The sequence below is a fragment of the Natrix helvetica genome (assembly GCF_964273705.1).
Source record: "Natrix helvetica genome assembly, chromosome: 5".
NCBI lineage: Eukaryota > Metazoa > Chordata > Lepidosauria > Squamata > Natricidae > Natrix > Natrix helvetica.
In genome coordinates, this window is record NC_138551.1 from 103,210,740 (window position 1) to 103,224,088 (window position 13,349).

The 13,349-nt window shown below is 42.3% G+C and overlaps 1 protein-coding gene across 1 annotated transcript in view; it reads left to right on the plus strand.

The window, feature by feature from the left end:
* The first annotated feature begins 2,911 nt into the window (after window positions 1-2,911).
* MMRN2 (multimerin 2) overlaps window positions 2,912-13,349 on the plus strand; it is a 50,476-nt gene continuing 40,038 nt past the window's right edge. Inside the window, exon 1 of the mRNA XM_081953799.1 lies at window positions 2,912-3,384. Coding sequence (XP_081809925.1) covers window positions 3,152-3,384 — 233 coding nt within the window. The 5' untranslated portion in view covers window positions 2,912-3,151. The remainder of the gene's footprint in view (window positions 3,385-13,349) is intronic.

Sequence of the window (13,349 nt, forward strand, 5' to 3'; positions counted from 1 at the left end):
AGCCGCGCCACCCTTGCCGCCTCCTCCTCCTCCTCTAGCCGCGCCACACCAGGCAGGCCAGGCAGCCGCCTCAATCCCGGCCTCGGGCGGCCCCGCGCCGCATCGTGCTCAGCCCCGCGGGTGGCTCCGTCCTCGGAGCTCGGCTGCCTGCCGCCTTTCCCCTCCTTTGTCTCCCAGCCGGGGTGGCCCGCCGCCGAGTTGCGACTATTGCCGCTGCCACCGCTGCTGCTGCCACCATTCACGGGACCCGCCTCTCGCCCTCTTCCTCCGGTCAGCAGGTTCCGACTCGTTCGCTGCCTGCTGGGCCCTGGTGCCGCGTTCGAGCCAGAGGGGATGGATTCCTGTGCAGGATGCATGTCAGGAAGGCTATAGAGTCCCCCCTCCCTCCGCCATCCAGACGGTGCCTGAAGCCTTCGGAACGCTTAAAACGACCCTCCGAGCAACCCGGAAGTCACTTTTTAAGCGCTCTGAAGGCATCAGGGAAGCCTCCGGACGGTCCCTGAAGCCTCCGGGGGAGGGGCGGGGGAGGCTCTTTTCGCCCTCCCCAGGCTCCTATAAAGCCTCTGGAGCCTGGGGAAGGTGAAAAATAGCTTTTAAAAAGGTGAACTCAGCTGGCCAGCATGCGCATGCGCGCTGGCCAGCTGACAGGGCAGCGCCTCGCGTGCCCTGACAAATGGCTTCGCGTGCCACAAGTGGCACGCGTGCCATAGGTTCGCCATCACAGGCATAGATGATACCTTGCTCAGTAGTAGTAACTGTGAAAGGGATCTTGGAGTCCTAGTGGACAACCATTTAAATATGAGCCACCCATGTGCAGCAGCTGCCAAAAAAACCAACACAGTTCTAGGCTGCATCAACAGAGGGATAGAATCAAGATCACATGAAGTGTTAATACCACTTTATAATGCCTTGGTAAGGCCAGACTTGGAATACTGCATTCAGTTCTGGTCGCCACGATGTAAAAAAGATATGGAGACTCTAGAAAGAGTGCAGAGAAGAGCAACAAAGATGATTAGGGGACTGGAGACTAAAACATATGAAGAACGGTTGCAGGAACTGGGTATGTTTAGCTTAAGAGAAAGAAGGACTAGGGGAGACATGATAGCAGTGTTCCAATATCTCAGGGGTTGCCACAAAGAAGAGGGAGTCAAACTATTCTCCAAGGCACCTGAGGGTAGAACAAGAAGCAGAACTGAGGAGAAATTTCCTGACAGTTAGAACAATTAATCAGTGGAACAGCTTGCCTCCAGAAGTTGCGAATGCCCCAACACTGGAAGTCTTTAAGAAGATGTTGGATAGCCATCTGTCTGAAACGGTATAGGGTTTCCTGCCTAGGCAGGGGGTTGGACTAGAAGACCTCCAAGGTCCCTTCCAACTCTACTATTGTGTTGTATTGTATTGTAATATAAACATCTGTAATGTTTTGGATTCCTTATTCTTTCAATGGCCTTTTCCTTCCTTCCTTCCTTCCTTCCTTCCTTCCTTCCTTCCTTCCTTCCTTCCTTCCTTCCTCCCTCCCTCCCTTCCTCCCTTCCTCCCTTCCCCCCTCCCCTTCTCTTCCCTTCTCTTCCCTCCCTTCCTCATCCTTATGACCATTGCAGCATCCCCAAGGTCATGTGATCAAAATTTGGCCGCTTAAGAACTGATGCATATTTATGACATTTGCAGTGTCTCGGGATTATGTGATCATCTTTTGCAACATTCTGTCAAGCAAGATCAAAGCGGAAGCCAGATTCCCTTAACAAGCGTATAACTAATTGTGCAGTGATTCACTTAACAACTGTTGCAAGGAAGGTCATAAGATGGTGTAAAACTCACATTACAGTTTGTTTGTTTATTTATTTTGTCACTCATGCACAAGATAACAGGTATAAGACTAAACATGAATAAGAACACAGGAAATGGGAACAAATAAATGGGGACACGGATAAATAAAAGTAGGACAGGGACATTAGGCATGCTGCAATAGAAATTTCTGGGTAGTCGAGGTTTACCTGTACTTCAAATATTGATTCAAAATTTAACAATATATTGGTGCCAATCAATTCTCTTGCAGTGTTAGACCCTCAGAAGCAATGCTCTGCAATTTAGCTCCACGTTTGTTTATGTACATTAATAATTTTATCTCTCACCTTTTCTGTTTCTATAACCAGCTTGAAATTAGACAAGACCCAGTCTCCAGCTTTTGGGATGCAATGCATCTGACCCCTTGGCTTGAGAACTTAACAACAACAGAGTTGGAAGGGACCTTGGAGGTCTTCTAGTCCAACCCCTGCTCAGGCAGGAAACCCTACTCCATTGCAGACAAATTATGGTCCAAACTCTTCTTCAAAACTTTCAGTGTTGGAGCACCCACAACTTCTGAAGGCAAGAAGTTGCACTGAAATTTCTCCTTAGTTCTAGGTTGGTTCTCTCCTTGAATAATTTCCACCCATTACTTCTTGTCTTGCCTTCAGGTGCTTTGGAGAATAGCTTGACTCCCTCTTCTTTGTGGCAACCCCTGAGATATTGGAAGACTGCTATCATGTCTCCTCTAGTTCTTCTTTTCATTAAACTAGACATACCCAGTTCCTGCAACTGTTCTTCATATGTTTTAGCCTCCGGTTCCCTAATCATCTTTGTTGCTCTTCTCTGCACTCTTTCTAGAGTCTCAACATCTTCACTCACTTTGGAGAGAAAGACTTGCCCTGTAAGTCCCTGCTGCCAAGTGTCAGGATATTTTTTACGATATTCATCTGCTCCAGCCCTCAATATTTACTTTGCCTTGCCTGCTAGTTAAAGTTAACATCCTTTTCCTGTATCCCGGCATGAAGGCAGCTGATAAAAAAAGGGCCGCGTTTCTCTGCGTGTGTTGATAAGCCCAAAGAAAGTCAAAAGTAAGATTTGCCCCCTCGAATCAATCGCGACTCCTTCCCTCGAATTCACATACAACCATCGCTCACACTGAGGTCCTCTGCACTCTTTCACATTGTCATCTGACCCCTGACATTTCCATCAGGGCTGGGAGGGCCAACATGATAAGTTTCCGCCCTTTGTTAGCTGTACCATTCCTTGTTCCAAGGTTCAGTTAAAGGAACGAGACAAGGCAGGTTGTAAGAACAGACCGATCTGAAGACCAGAGAGGTCTCAAGGAGTTTGAGAAGAACTAAAGATGCTAACGACATTCTTATTGCTTTGTGGGGCTGTGGGGCTGCTGAAATCAGACACACATTCAAGGCATCCTGGTCATCACTATCAGAGGTCAGGGCCAGATGTTCTTCAGATGCCTTCACCTCCACAACTATCTTCTTCAGCGGAAGAATTTTGGAGAAGAGAGTCTATCGAAGGCGAAACTGAGGCAGAGATGGAGGAGTCTTACCCTGCAAGTCATGAACCCAGAAACGAGTAAGTGTTTTTTTAAAAGAATCTCCATTGTATAAATCTGCAATTGTTGCAATAGTACCCAACTCTTCATTCTGGAATTACAAAGAGAATAACAGAGTTGGAAGGGACCTTCGAGGTCTTTTAATCCAACCCCCCTGCTCAGGCAGAAAACTCTCTACCATTTGAGACAAATTGCAGTCCAGTCTCTTTTTAAAAACCTCTAGTATTGGAGTACCCACAACTGGGTGGACTTACCATAAATATTAAAAAAATAATTGGAGAAGGCACGCTGTTAATTCTTGAACTTTGGTTGCTTTCATATCCATGGAGTAAGTACAAACATATTGTAATATATCAGTCTTTTTATTTTGTAACCCTATTAGAATCCCCAAACAAGAAGATAGGGACCCAGATCTAAATCTCTGATTCTCAAACTTTTTTTTTGTGCTGCTAGAGACCATGTGCATATTCTGGGTAGAGCTAGCAAATTACTGAAGAGCATCCCTTTTTGTCCCACAATCAAAGCACACACCTCATTCAAGCTGTAACAGGCATAGAACATGCTGTCTTCCCTGACCTAATGCCAGCTAGATATGGAAACTATGACATCTATCATCCTGGGCCATTGCAGTCAGATGAAGACACTTAAGCTCTACTTAAGTGGGGACATCACTGAGAAAGTCCATTGCTGTCTTCTAAACAATGAAACACATCTTAGATTTATTGGTTTGCATCAAATCGTTTTTCCTTTCATTCACTTCTTTATTTAGTTTGCAGACTTCATACAAAATGCAGAAAGACATTTTAAAAATGGGTTTTGTTGTTATTTAACAGCCAATTAAAAGCAAAAAAAAAAAATGGAAAAGAGAATATGGAATTAGGGCTTTTTTAAAAAAATCCAGGAGTAGATTATTATTCTTCCTCAATCAGAATTTGGTTTCTGGTCGTAAAGATAGCAAAGCAGAATCTGGTCACTGCCAGAGATGTAAAATTGTATTAATCTGCCAGCAGTGTTATGTTGTTGTTAGTTGCGAAGTCATGTCCGACCCATTGTGACCTCATGGACAACATTCCTCCAGGCCTTTCTGTCCTCTACCTTCCTCTAGAGTCCATTTAAGCTCATGTCGACTGCTTCGGTGACTCCATCCAGCCACCTCATTCTCTGCCATCCCCTTCTTCTTTTGCCATCAATCTTTTCCAGCATGAGGTTCTTCTCCATGGAGTCCTTCCTTCTCATTAGGTGGCCAAAGTCTCTGCGTTTCATCTTCAGGATTCATCTTCTTCTAAAGAGCAGTCAGAGTTGATCTCCTCTAGGACTGACCAGTTGGATTGCCTTGCAGTCCAAGACACTCGCAGGAGTCTTCCCCAGCACTTACTGCCAGCAGTAGTTGATTGTAAAAAAAAGGTTTAGTTGTCATGAGAAGTTCACTAAAAGGGGGTGCCATGTTCCTGCTCCTTATATCCCTGTAGAAGGGGGCAGCATAATAAAACATGGTTTAAAAATTCCATGGTGTTCAATCCACAAGGGTATAATTGGTTGTTGTTGTTGTTGTTGTTGTTGTTGTTGTTGTTGTTGTTATTATTATTATTATTATTATTATTATTATTATTATTATTATTATTATTATTTCCCCCCCAAGTTTTTATGTTTTTTTTACAAACATATCAGTGCATGAACAGTGTGATACCTGAGTATCATACATTTTATACAAGAAAATTAGTATTAATCATATTTGTTTCATGTAATAAGCTTATATAATACTAGTACTAATACACATCTTTATATTAAATTATAATCTTTCATTGTTTAGTTATCCAATATTTCAATATGTTATTTTTATACCAATCACCCTATCTTAATTATCATACCTTTTGATATGAATAAAATATTATCAATCAAATTTGTTACATCTAACAAACTTATATAACTAGTATTAATAATAACATTTATATTACATTAAGATCTTCCATTATTGCTTCTTCAACTTGTTATTTGGTTATTCAATATTACAATAAATTGTTTTTATATCAACCACCATATTTTACACTATACAACTGAAATATTATTAATCATATTTGTTGCACTTAGCATACATATGCATATTCATATTGTATTATCACCTTTCATTTTTTGTTTAGTCAGTAATTCTATGTGTTATTTTTATGCCAATCCCCATATTATTTAAATACACTTATTAATACCATCTTTTATAAAATATTATCCATCATATTTATTACTTTAACAAACTTATATATTTAAATTAAGACCTTTCATTATTTGCTTATTCAACTTGTAATCCTTCAATTTTTTTATTATTCAGTCTTTCGACATGTTATTTTTATATCAATCATCATTTTCTGCATCACCCTCAAGGATATAATTGGTCATTATGAGGATCTCTTTGAAGTAAACTTCCAAGTCAGCAGGAGGCAGAGAATCTGGCTCTGCTACAGTATAGCCAAGATGCATTTAATTATCAATTTTTCATATGTGCTCATTCACGTTTTCATCAGTGTAAACGTTTGTACTAGCTGCTATTTGCAATATTTAGTGAGCATGCATTCATCTCTTGCCTTGAATTCAAGGCAGCTCACAGTGAAAAAGGAATGCAGGAAGAATGACAGATCCAGCAAATGACAGCAGTGTAAAAAATAGTGTAAAAAAAAGATTAAATGTGTTAAAATATGTGGGAATCCTGAACTGAGAAAAATCAAGGACTCCTGTGTCTCTCTGATTTGAAGATTGAAGGCATATCACTTTTCATTGATATCAATGGGATTTTACAGTGCTCAATTATGGGTCTGTAGACCGGATGAGTCCAATCAGGGTTGTCATATTGGCCAGTCCTTGTCCTTGATGCCTTTGGTGGGAATGTAAACAGGTTTCTTCAGAGTTTTCAAAAGAGTACATGTGCTTTGTGTACTTTTTCTACACTGGTTGTCTATGTCACCAGGACAGGACAATCCTTCAAGGAATGGAGAACCTGAATCTATGCACTGCATTAGCTCTGGCTCCATCTTTGGAGGACTTCAACCATAATGGTCATGGTGGTGACCATCTCTTCTTCCATTGTACCAACTACTTGATGTCCCTTATTCTCTGGACTGAATCCTTGCAGGTAGCCATAGGAAGGATCAGACAAGTCATAACAATCGCATCTTCTTTCTGGTTAACTCTCAACAATTCTTGGTGCACTCTTCTTGGCTAAAAGATTGGAGGCAGGTTAGCAAGGAGGTCAGAAACCTTGGTGGTAAGCAACAAACCTCCTCCTGGAGTGTGGGTCTTAGCAGGCATTGAATGGCTGAAAAAAATCGTAAGAACCACCATCTTCCTCATTTACTAGGACCACTAGGAATTTATAATGTTGCATTTCCAGAACAGAAGGTAGAGAAGTTGTGCAGTTATCTTCAAGAAGCCTAAAAACTGTACATTTGAGAGATTCTGACCACGCCCACTGGTTTCTACCTGATAAAATATAAAAAAAAATCTTGAGGAAAGATGGATGAATGTTTTATAGTATACTTCATTACCAGGCTACTTTCGGGAAACAATTTATTTCTCTGTATTTATGGTCTGTGCTGCTAACACTTTTGTGATTTCACTTTCAGGAGTATGAACTCTTATAAACTATTTTTTTTGCCCTCAATCGTTTCCAGCATGAGGCTCTTCTCCAGTGAGTCCTTCCTTCTCATTAGGTGGCCAAAGTATTTAGGTTTCTGGCCTTCTAAACAGCAATCAGGGTTGATCTCCTCTAGGACTAACAGGTTGGCTCACCTTGCAGTCCAAGGGACTCGCAGGAGTCTTCTCCAGCACCATAGTTCAAGGGCCTCTATTCTTTGGTGCCCAGCCTTCCTTATGGTCCAATTTTCACAGCCATCCATTGCAACTGGAAAAACCATAGCCTTGACGAGATGCCCTTTTGTTGGCAGGGTGATGTCTCTGCTTTTTAGGATGCTGTCTAGAGTTGTCATAGCTTTCTGCCCCAGGAGCAAACGTCTTTTAATTTCTTGGCTGCAGTCCCCATCTGCAGTGAAATTCATTATATACATCTTTCGTGGATATAATGGGCAAAGCCAGGGAAAGATTATTTACTTTCTTATGGTATCTCTCACACACACACACAAAAAATAAAAATAAAAAATAAAATAAAACCAAAAACCTGTATTCACTCTTCCATAAGATTACCATTTTCCTAAGGCAAATTCTCCCAATGTCTTGCAACACCATTAACAAACCTTGCTATGACCCTGTCATTCCCATTTCATGAGTTGTTGTGGTGGTCAATAACTTCTAGTTGTAGTTCATGAGTTTTGTCATACTCTATAAAACCCTACATTGTGAGGTCCTGGCTACCTGAGGGACCATATATTTCCTCTGGTTGCTGCCCAGCCTACATGATCCAACAAAGTCATATGCATACCAACTGGGTCATCTAATAACAGATAACATATTAACAGAGTTGGAAGGGACCTTATAGGTCATCTAGTCCAACCCCCCACTCAAGCAGGAGACCCTACATCATTTCTGACAAATGGCAGTCCAATCTCTTCTTGAAAGTCTCCAGTAATGAAGCTCCAACAACTTCCAAAGGTAACTTCTGTTCTGTTAGTTGATTGTTCTCACTGTCAGAAAATTTTACTCCTTATTTCTAGATTGAATCTCTCCTTGGTCAGTTTCCATCCATTGTTCCTTGTCTGGCCTTCAGGTGCCTTGGAGAATAGCTTGACCCCTTCCTCTCTGTGGCAGCCCCTCAAATATTGGAAGATTGCTATCGTGTCTCCCCTGGTCTTTCTCTTTACTAGACTAGCCATGCCCAGTTCCTGTAACTGTTCTTCATATGTTTTAGTCTCCAGTCCCCTGATCATCCTGGTTGCTCTCCTCTGCACTCTTTCTAGAGTCTCAACATCTTTTTATAGTGTGGTGACCAAAACTGGATGCAGTACTCTATGTGTGGTCTTAGTAGGGCTTTATAGAGTGGTATTAGTACCTCCTTTGATCTTGATTGTATCTCTCTGTTAATGCAATTTAGGATTGCATTGGCTTTTTTGGCTGCCGCTGCACACTGCTGGCTCATATTTAGTTGGTTGTCCATTAAGACTCCAAGGTCCCTCTCACAGTCCCTGCTATTAAGCCTGGTTTCACCCGTCTACATTTGTACTTTTGGTTTTTCTTACCTAAGTGTAAGACTTTATTTTTCTGTACATTGAATTTCATTTCGTTAGATAGGGCCCAGTGTTCCAGTCTGTCAAGGTCCATCTGCATCTTGAGCCTATCTTCTCGGGTGTTAGCTATTCCTGCCAGCTTAGTATCATCTGCAAATTTGGTAAGTTCCTCTTCTATTTTCTCATCTAAATCATTTATGAAGATACTGAACTGGGCCTAAGACAGAACCTTGTGGTACCCCACTGCTTACTTCTCTCCATGTAAACTTAGACCCATTAAGGACTACTTGTTGATCTGATGGGATCCCAAAAGTTTGTCTCTAGAACAGCAACATCGCCCTCCAAGGTTTGAATAGGACCTACTCTGTTCTACTTCAATAAATTCTTGAAAGTTCTCCTTCTGGTTCTTAGATAAGGGCGAATCATGTCAACCTTTCAATGCTGGCCAGGTCAAGAAGAAGAAACCACAAGTGGCTATATTATGTAGGCTATAATAACAGGATCTCAAAAGCTTGATACACTTTCTCTTTTTTCTTCTTCTATCTCTTCTATCCAAGAATGGGGGGATCTTGAGGGTTGTTGTTTTTTACATGTCTATGGAGATGCTCATCCATCCAGGTCATGGTTGTCCCAAAGGTGCTTTTCAAAAGGCAACTGGGTTTTCTAGAGTTTTTCTTGAAAATGTTTCTCTTCTCATCCAAGAAGTTTCTTCAGTTGTGGTTTCTTTCTCACACTTTTTTGTTCTCCTGAATGATGCTTGTGTTGTCCTGACAGTTGCTGCATCTTTTTTTTTTGTCTTGAGGCCATCTGTGTAGTTTCCTACAAGCACATGATCCCATGGGATCCTTTCTTTTTCCTTTTGCAAACCTAATCATCCCCTTTTAAATAGCTGCAAAAATCAGAATCCATTCCTGGTATCTAATTTTGTCTCATTTCAAAATTATTGTTCAGTATAATTGTTGCCCTTGACATTAACCTGTGTGGTTCTTTGCAGATATTTTTTTTGCAATTTGCAGCATTAAAAAAGCCCAAGGTTGTTATTATTATTTATTCTTTTCTGATGACAAAAGTTGCCTTTCTCTGCACAGTAATCAAAGAAGCTATAATTGATGGTATCATCTGTGCGTAAAGTTCTTTACAGGTTTTCATGATTAAACAGTCCCATATTTTATTCATACATTTCTTATTCCAAAGCCCTATCATTCTGCATACATAAAATCTAAGCAGCTAAGCAATCAACACAATATATGAGCAATGACAGTAACATAACCATCCATACAATCTTCTGAAGCATCTTTTCACAATCTATCGCCTTCCAAATTATGGTTCTCATCAACTCCATCCCTCATGGTTAGCAAGCAACCATAGAGAGTATTTTAACTTACTGCACCTGTGTATGGTTTGCCAATTGCACAGGGGCAGATAGGTGAGCGCTCCAAACATCATTGCCCAGAAGATCATTGGTTGCCCTCTCCCCTCTTTGGAAGAGCTTTATAGCTCTTGCTGCCTTAAGAAAGTTCAAAACATTCTCAAAGATCCATCTCATTCTGGGTACCCTTTTTTTTTGAACTATTACCATCTGGCAGCCGGTACAGGACAATAAAAACAAGGACAAATAGGCTGAAAAACAGCTTCTATCCCAGGGCAGTAACTATATTGAATTCTACGGTATAGTGCAATATTTATGCAATATTAAGGTTTTCAATTCAATTGTACTGAATATGAAGGATGTGTTTTTTTTTACATATAATGTACATGGAAGATGGCATTTAACTTTGTTGTACGAGGTGCAATGACAATAAAGTAAACTAAACTAAACATGGAAACTGTAGTCCAAAACAACAGGGGTGCCAGCTTCAGGGTTGCTAATAGAAACTTTCTTGCGTGCATTTAACCACATGGTCTCTTATTGCTTTAAAGGAGCATGCTCACATCCAGCAAGATGATCAAAGTGATGGATGACTTTAGGATGACTTTAGGATGCTTGTGTAGGACCAGTGGTGGGATCCTGCCGGTTTTACAACTGGTTCAGTGATCGGGTGCTTTGCTCCACACGCAGGCGCAGTTTTACCAAAACGTACTTAGGTAAATATAGTGCAGGGGTGGGTGGGCGAGCCCACCTGATCATCAGAGTGAACCTGTTTGCTCTCCAGCTGATCTTTGGAGCTACCGGTTCACTCCCCAGCTGATCGTCAGAGCTAATTGGTTCACTCCCCAGCTGATCGTTGGAGCTATCAGTTTGCTCCCCAGCTGATCGTGGGAGCCATCTGTTCACTCCCCAGCTGATCATTGGAGCTAACCAGTTCTCTCCCCAACTGATCGTCGGAGCTACCGGTTCACCTGAACCGGTCCGAATCGCCTGAATCCCACCCCTGTGTAGGGCCACTGGCTAGGCTGCATGCACCTTAGATAGAAATTCATAATTGCAAATAGGGTGCTTGCAGTTACTTCTGGATAAGAGGCAGAAGCTTCAGGCTCTTTGTTTATGGGACTCTTCAAACTCTTTTCTTGGATTGGAGTCGTAATGTGGGATAAATGCAGCGATCTAAATATGGCTTTTCATATATGAACATGGAGACGATGCTGAAATGGCCTCTCAAGTGTAGGTGTGAGAATATAATCAGAGGAAACAATTCAATGGCCAGATGGAGCCATCAACCAGCCCCATATAAATAAATCTGACCCAAGTCCACATTTTTCCATATAAGGTCATATATAGCATTATCCTACTGACTGTAATCTCACCACAGGTGGTTGAATGTATATCTGCAGGAGGAAAAGGGATGTCTATGATTTCTATCCATTTCATCTTAGTTTCACGATCGCTGACAGACTATCCGGGAGATGTTAAAAAAAGCGACTTTGTGATGTGGCCGGATATAAGGAAGTTCTATACAGGAGCAGCAGGAAATCTTTGAAGCTGCCCATCATGTCTACCACCAGAGTCTGCATTAAGCAGAGGTGCAAGAAAGGAATGTTAGACAATGATGTTTGTTCTGACCTAGGCTTCCCAAAAGCACGAAGCCGACTCCTCGTCCCGATAAAACCCTTTTTATTTAATTTAAAGTGAATTCCCCTCTAGCAAAGTCCCGGCCAACAGTCTTTCAAGAGATTTCACAACTACAGACCTTTATCAGGCTTGGAGAACTGCCAGGCCAATATTTTCCAAAGGCCATGCTGTAGCAAACAATTCTTGGCAAGAAGTCAGGAACAGATCTTCACCCGAATGAATTGAACTAATTGTCTCCTGCAAACTCCCCTCCCCTTTCGCTCCTCTTTTATTTCCTCTGGGAGGGGCCACTCATTGTCCACCTGTGCCCTTACTCCCAAGTCTACCCCTGTTCTTTAGCTGTTCCCTTTGTCTGGCAACTCTGTGCACGTGCTCACTGGGAACAGGCTCCAGCTGTTCTTCTGCCCCACTGATGTCTGACTCTGAAGGCAGCTGATAACTGGCATATGGCTCTGGCCCCCTTTCTGCTTCCGATGCAGAGCCCTCGACAGAGCCTTCCCCAGACTCCAGGACTGGCCCATGTTCCTCCCCAACCTCCTCACTGTCCTAATCAGTTGCCAGATCTGCTGGCGTGCCACAACAAGGCTTTCCATCAACCATATTTTCTCATCTCACACCAAAAACAGAATAGAGCTCTGGCTGGGCTCTTCCAGTTATGAAATGTCTATGGAGATTCTCAATCATCCAGGTCATGGTTGCCCCAAATTTGCTTTTCCAAAAGGCAGCTGAACTTTGTGTTTCCCCCCCCTTGAAAAAATTATCTTCATTGCTGAAGAACTGAACAGAAGAAGCTTCTTGGATGAGAAGCAAAATGTTTTCAAGGGAAAAAAACCCCAAGAAAATCCTGTTGCCTTCTGGTTATGAGAGTCACTAGAATGCTATGAGAACCTCAATGTTTTGGGTTTGTAGCCCTTGGACAGGATCAACAACCAGTTAGAATGCCTGATGGTTGAAATAGCTTTCCCAGTCGGTCATGGAGATCCAAATGAAACTTGTGAAGCATGTGGACTAAATGACTGGTAAGAAGGTCAGTCACAAGCCAAGATCAAAAGAATGCCATAAACTGTTGGGCGTGTCAATTCACTCTAGGAGCAGATCTGAATCTCCTCTAGAAATGAGACACCAAGAGATGGTCATATGACCCCAATTTCTTTTAGGTGGTTTTGGTAATAGCTGGCTGATGTCCAACTCATTAGGTAGCCCAGACCATGAAGTCAACTCCACAGGATGTTCTACTACTACTTTTACTGACTACTTTTACTTCTTGTGATTAGCTACAATAACAAAAATTTCCAAGTCTGATTTTGCTGAACCTCCATCTGATAGTTCAACCAATTAAGGAAGGTGTCTGAATGAACTGCCTCCAAATGTTACTTGGAGCTTCTGGGCTTAAAAACTACTTTAGCCCTTTTTTGTCTTGGCAACTGAGTCTGCCTCTCTCTGTCAAAGTCATTTTCTTTACGCTTCACATTCAGTGGTGGGTTCCGGGTGGTACGGCCCGGTACGGCTGTACCGGTAATAGCCGGGAGCAGCGGGCACCATACTGGTACGATGGCTCGTTTGGCCCACCCATCTGCATTCCATAGCTGTTTTTGAAGTAACTGGGGCAATTGCTCACACGCGCACAGCATGCCCCGCCTGCGTGACTTCCGCCAAGCAACTGGGTGTCGCAGGACAGTGGTGTGTGTAAGTGCGTGCAGCGCACATGCCTGACTAGGATGCCCGGCCCTGTACGCAGCATTCCAGTTGCGATGTGGTCTGGAACCCACCACTGTTCGCATTGCAAAATGTGGTAACAAAATTCTGAAATGTT